This window comes from Mus pahari, chromosome 1, assembly GCF_900095145.1.
Source record: "Mus pahari chromosome 1, PAHARI_EIJ_v1.1, whole genome shotgun sequence".
NCBI classification, from domain to species: domain Eukaryota; kingdom Metazoa; phylum Chordata; class Mammalia; order Rodentia; family Muridae; genus Mus; species Mus pahari.
The window spans coordinates 153520085-153526084 of NC_034590.1; the positions used below are offsets into that span (position 1 = coordinate 153520085).

At 42.7% G+C, this 6000-nt stretch overlaps 1 protein-coding gene across 1 annotated transcript in view; it reads left to right on the forward strand.

Annotated features, from left to right (window-relative positions):
- The window catches only part of Pi4k2a (phosphatidylinositol 4-kinase type 2 alpha), a 29557-nt gene that overhangs the window by 6593 nt on the left and 16964 nt on the right, over nt 1-6000 (forward strand). The window contains exon 2 of the mRNA XM_021195450.2: nt 1276-1476. Within this exon, the coding sequence (XP_021051109.1) occupies nt 1276-1476 (201 nt within the window). The remainder of the gene's footprint in view (nt 1-1275; nt 1477-6000) is intronic.

The window sequence follows — 6000 nt, forward strand, 5'->3', positions numbered from 1 at the left end:
TGCTATCATGCCTGTCTTGAAGGAAATCTTTAAAAAATTTGAGAACCTTCCATGCTGTATGTACCAAACAAAATTTGTTTTGAATTTTTGTGCACATATGCACAGAATGAGGTTTGAGTTCAGAAGGCAACTTGTGAAGTCAGTTCTTTGCTTCAAACCGAATAGGTTCTGAGCATTGAAGTCAGTCATCAGGCTGGATGACAAGTACTTTTTAACCCACTGAGCGAGCACTCTGGCTAGCCCCTAAACTTTAAAAACAACCAAATTTTAAACTAAAACCAACTTCTGGATATATCACTGTACATGAGTGATTTATTTAAACTCAAGTTTTGAGTCCTTGGAAAAAAAATAAATAAATTTATTCTTTCCTTTCTTTTTCTTTTTCTCATTTTTTTCTTTTTATTTTTCTTTTCTTTTTTTTTTTTTTTTTTCTTTTTAAAACCAGAGTCTTATATGTAGCCTAGTCTGACCTTGTTTGTGAACTTCCTGTTGCATTATATTACCTCTGGATCATTTTGTTTATTAAGATGGGGGTCTCAGCATTATTTCCAAGCCTGACCCTGGGGTCTCAGCATTGTTTCCAAGGCTGGCCTTGTACCCCTAGACTACAGTAGATCTGCAGTCTTTCTAGTGGGTAGCTGGACAAACAAAACCAGGAAAACAGATTAAGTTGTAGGTTAGAGAAAATGAATTGTGTGTTCTCTTCTCCTGAGCTTTGCCTATCAGGCTGTGTTAAGAGAACCCAGTTGTAACCATGTTGTAGCACATTCTTTTTCCTGCTATGATTTTTGTTTCTTCTTTGGTTGTTTTGTTATTAGATTGTCTTTCTTAGACAATCTGTCACCCTCCCAGCCAGCATTTGGGAGGCAGAGGGAGGTGGATGGATCTCTGAGTTTGAGGCCAGCCTGGTCTACAAGGCAAGTTCCAGGACAGCCAAAGCTACACAGAAAAAAACCTGTCTTGAGCACCCCCACCTGCTCCCGGAAAGATGTCTTACCAAGTTGTCTTCTGGTCTTTCACCTCTAAGCATACATTTACTTTGTTTCCTATAAACCATTTACATTGAGGCACAGAGTTACATCAGAGAAGAACGTGGAGAAAGCAAAAGGGTGGAGCAAGAAAGACTGAGGGGTCTGGTATTGTTGGCTGTAGCTCTTTCTAGCAGCCTGTCTCCACTGAGTCAAGGGCCTTATAAATGCTAAGTATGTGATCTACTGAACAACACCCAGGCTTGTAAATCACCTTCCCTGCCCTCTGTCTGTTTTGTCTATGTAGAGAATCGTTGCTGTCTTCAAACCCAAGAATGAAGAGCCATACGGGCAACTTAACCCCAAGTGGACCAAGTGGCTGCAGAAGCTGTGCTGCCCCTGCTGCTTTGGCCGAGACTGCCTTGTTCTCAACCAGGGCTATCTCTCAGAGGCAGGAGCTAGCCTGGTGGACCAAAAACTGGAACTCAACATTGTACCGCGTACAAAGGTCAGTGACCCAGTTCTGGGGAGCCTTAGTTCTTTGCTATAGGTTTGCCTGGTCCCTGAGTTCTGTTAGTAGAACAGAGGGTTCAGGGGGGCCTTGTTTAAATTGAGATAAATTTCAGCCTTTTGGAGATGGGTGGTAGGAACAGCTTTACAGTTTAAAAGCTATTCTTAGGACATGGATGAATTTTATAGATAATCTCAGGAATCTGACAGGTGCCTTGTGTATACATTTATGGGCTTCCTTGGTCTTTGTATTCAGGCAAGCTGGTTATAAACCTAGGTGGGTTTTTTTGTTGTTGTTTTGTTTTGTTTTTTGAGACAGGGTTTCTCTGTATAGCCCTGGCTGTCCTGGAACTCACTCTGTAGACCAGGCTGGCCTCGAACTCAGAAATCCACCTGCCTCTGCCTCCCGAGTGCTGGGATTAAAGGCGCGGGCCACCACGCCTGGTGAACCTTGTTTTTACTGCTCATCCTCAATGACTTCTGGACCAAGATTTAAGTGCACAGTTTCTTTTCTCCCTTTCCCTTCTCCCTTTTCTTCTTTTTTGGGGGGCAGTGGTGGTTGTGGATTTTGAGACAGGATTTCTCTGTGTAGCCCTGGCTGTTCTGGAACGTACTATATATTCTAGGCTGGCCTAGAATTCACTGATATCTGACTGCCTCCGCCTCCCGAGTGCTAGGATTAAAGGCATGCACCACCATGCCCAACGGATGCTCTGTCTCTGTCTCTCTCTGTCTCTCTCTCTCTCTCTCTCTCTCTAAAAAATGATGTGTGTTTGTCTCTGCATGTGTGTTTGACCTCATGTGTGCGGTGCCAATGAAGGATCCTCTGGAGCTGGAGTCACAGGTGATTGCGAGTCTTCTCATGTGGGTGCTGGGTCCTGGATTCCACTCCTACAAGAGCAGCAGTGCTCTTAACCACTGAGTCATGTCTCTCTCCATTCTCTCTTTTCTTTTTAAGAGTCCAGGAAGGTCTTGTTATCCTATCCTGTATCAACCTCCCAAGTACCTCAGTCTATAGTGTGCCACATGTCTGCCTTTAGATACAAATTAGCTGATGTCAGCTAAAGAGAATTTGTTTGGGCTGAGGGTGATAGTAAAATTTGTGCTCCAACTCCCTGAAAAGGGCAAAGGAGTTGCCCTCACCTACCTTCATGCTGTGGAATCCTGGGACTTGTCTGAGCATATCAGGATAGAGGGCCTGGCCCAGGGTTGTTGCTCACTGTTAGAACACTTACTTAGCATATGCAAGGCCGGGGATTCAATCCACAGCACAGGGAGGGAAGGAAAAGCAAAGGACCAGTTCTGGGCAAATTTGTGTTTGTTATGATTTAGTTGAGATTCTGATAGAGTTGGGACCATACTCCCCTTTCCCCTTTGAAGCAGTGCTGAATACATAGTTGACTTCAGGGAACTTAATGGTCCTATAGTGTTTAAGAACATCTTATGTGATAATTATTGCTTTATAGTCTGTTTCCTAACCTGAAATCCTAGGTCAGGCCCCTTCAAGACTCTAGGAGCCCTTTTTACACAGTCCCTGCTCGGTGCTTTGTCATGGTATAAACAGCTCAGAGCCACAGCTGCTTCCTGGCTTCCTCTGCTGATGTTTCTGGGGTATAGTGCCTAAGAGTCCAAGGCTTGAGTCTGAATTCTCTTCAGTGGCTTTCCTCTTGTTAGAAATACAGTCTTAATATGTAGCCCAGGCTGGCCTTAAGTGCTGGGGTCACAGAACTGGCCTCTGTGGCTTCTTATTTGTGTGACCCATGGGTAAATGAATGACTCCCCTAGTGTATGTTCACTATCCTCCTTGTAAAAATAGAGATAGAAGTAGTTATTATTTAGTAGAGTGATTTTTAAGGTTATACTGGATCCATATATAAACGCATGGCATAATGTTAATACTCTATACATTTTGTGATTTTTTTTTAAAAAAGTTATCTTTAGTTTTTTAAAAAATGATATAATTCTCATTTCTCCCTTTTCTTCCTCCAAACCCTCCTACGTATACCACCTCTTTGATCTCTTTGAAATTCACAACCTCTTTGTCTTTAATTATTTGTGTGTGTGTGTGTTTGTTTCTAAGAACATAAATAAGTAATGCTCAGTTTATATGATGATTTTTTTTTGGTTTTTCTAGATGGGGTTTCTCTGTGTAGCCCTGGCTGTCCTGGAACTCACTCTGTAGACCAGGCTGGCCTCGAACTCTAAAATTCACCTGCCTCTGCCTCCCACGCGCTGGGATTAAAGGCGTGCGCCACCACTGCCCGGCTGATGATACATTTAATAGGTTCTAAGGGCTGTCCATTGTATTGGATAACTAGTTGGTGTGCTCTTCCCTGGGGAAGGCTGTTTCTCCTGCTGTCAACATTCTTTAATTACCTACAGTTCTTTGTCTAGGGTTGAGGCCTCATCTGCTTTCCCCTCCACATCAGGGTGACTCTTGGTGGTCTTATTCAGCTCTTATTAAGCAGCCATATTGGTGAGACTCCATGAATGTAGCCTCTGACATTTGTAGAAGACAGTTTCACAGCAAGTCCCTTGTTCCTCTGGCTCTTTCTGTCTTTGTGCCCTCCCTTCCACAATGACCTCTGAGCCTTGGGTGTACTGTGCTTCACAGCTCTACATTTTGATCAGTTCCAGTTTTCCACAGTGGTCTCTGTCTGTGGCAAAGAAATTTGCTTGCTGAGGCGTCTTGTGTTTTATAAGCCGTTTTACTCATTAGCAGTATCTCTCTGAGTCCCTTAATAGAGAATAACAAGTTCTGAGGCTTTCTTGCATCATAATCAACAATACAAAAACACTTAATCTGCCCATGGCAGTGTGCACCTTTAATCCCAGAGGCAGAAGCAGGAGGATCTCTGTGAGTTCGAGGCCAGCCTAGTCTACAGATTGAGTTCCAGGACATAAAAAACTCCCTGTCTTCTATGAGGCTGAGTTAAGACAGAACTTTGCAAGTTTAAATTCAGCTGCCAGAGAATCTAAGAGGAATCTCTTCCCTTTATTGCCTGTCCTACTCTTGTGACAGGATTCTATCTAGTTGATCAGAGCATCTGTCACTATGGAAACAGGGCTCACACTGTGAAGTTACTTCAAATAGTAAAGTTCTGGTTCTCACTCACTGGCTGTTCTGCTTCCTGTGAGGTGGTGACAGTTTCATTAGTCATACAGAGAGGAGTGGTGTGTGTGCTGGGGAGAACAGCAGCAAGGAAAGCTGATGTCAGGGAAGATACTTTGAAGCTTGCACAGGCCGATGTTTTCAAGTGGAAACTGCAAAAATGGCCTGAAAACACTTTTCTCCCCATACCTATTTATTATGTATAGTAACAGTTAAGTAGTAGAGAAGCACATATGCCAACACTCACTTGTGGGAGTCGATGCTCTCTCCACGGTTGTGTGTTCTGGGGCCACATTTAGGTGGTCACGCTTGGTGGCCAGTGCCCTGACCTGTGAGCCATCTTCCAGTATTTTTTTTTTCTTCGTTGCTCCTTTCTCCCCTCTCCCCTGTTTTTCTCTCCCCTCCCTTTTCCTTCTCTTACCTTTTGTAGAATGAATTACTTTTTTTTTTTTTTTTTTTTCAAGACAGGGTTTCTCTGTGTAGCCCTGGCTGTCCTAGAACTCACTCTGTAGACCAGACTGGCCTCGAACTCAGAAATTCGCCTGCCTCTGCCTCCCCAAGTGCTGGGATTAAAGGTGTGCGCCACCACACCTGGCATTGAATTACTTTTATTATATAAATGTAATTAGTAAATTAATCCAGTAGTTCTATTTCTTTATCTTAGCTAGTCCCAATAACACAGAGAAACCAAGATTTATTTTATGGCTTTACCTAATTATCTAGGGAGTTGGTTGATTTATATTAACCCCTAAGCTAATCTGACTACCTCTCAGCCATGCTCCCAACTAAACTTGCAATTAGGGCTTCTGTTGTTCCGATGAACTTTTTTTTTTTTAAGATTCATTTTATGTATGTGATTACACTATAGTTGTCTTCAGATACACCAGAAGAGGGCATCAGATTCCATTACAGATGGTTGTGAGCCACCATGTGGTTGCTAAGAATTGAACTCAAGACCTCTGGAAGAAGTACTGTTAACCACTGAGCCATCTCTCCAGCTCTCAGATGAACTCTTAAAAACTCTTTTTCCTCCCCGTGGCCAAGTCATTCATCCCATCACAAGAGATATGAGATGGTTGGATGGTGTGGCTCCGCCACCTCAGAGCCCTGCGTTTACTGCGTCACAGATTAGGAAGTATGAAATAAGAGTTGTGGGAGATAGACATCATTTTATCAACATTCTCTTATCCATAATTAGCCATATTGATTACCCTGGACCATAAGACCAAGAAATGCTCTTTCCTGGAGGAGGAACACTTACTGATCATCCCACCATTGTCTGCCACGCTAGTCTCCTTTCTTTTTTTTTACTTTTTATTTTACTCTTTATTTTGAATCAGTACATAAAATAACAGGATTCTTTTCTTCTTTTATTCTCCCCACTTTTTAACTTTTTCTTTTTTTTTTCTT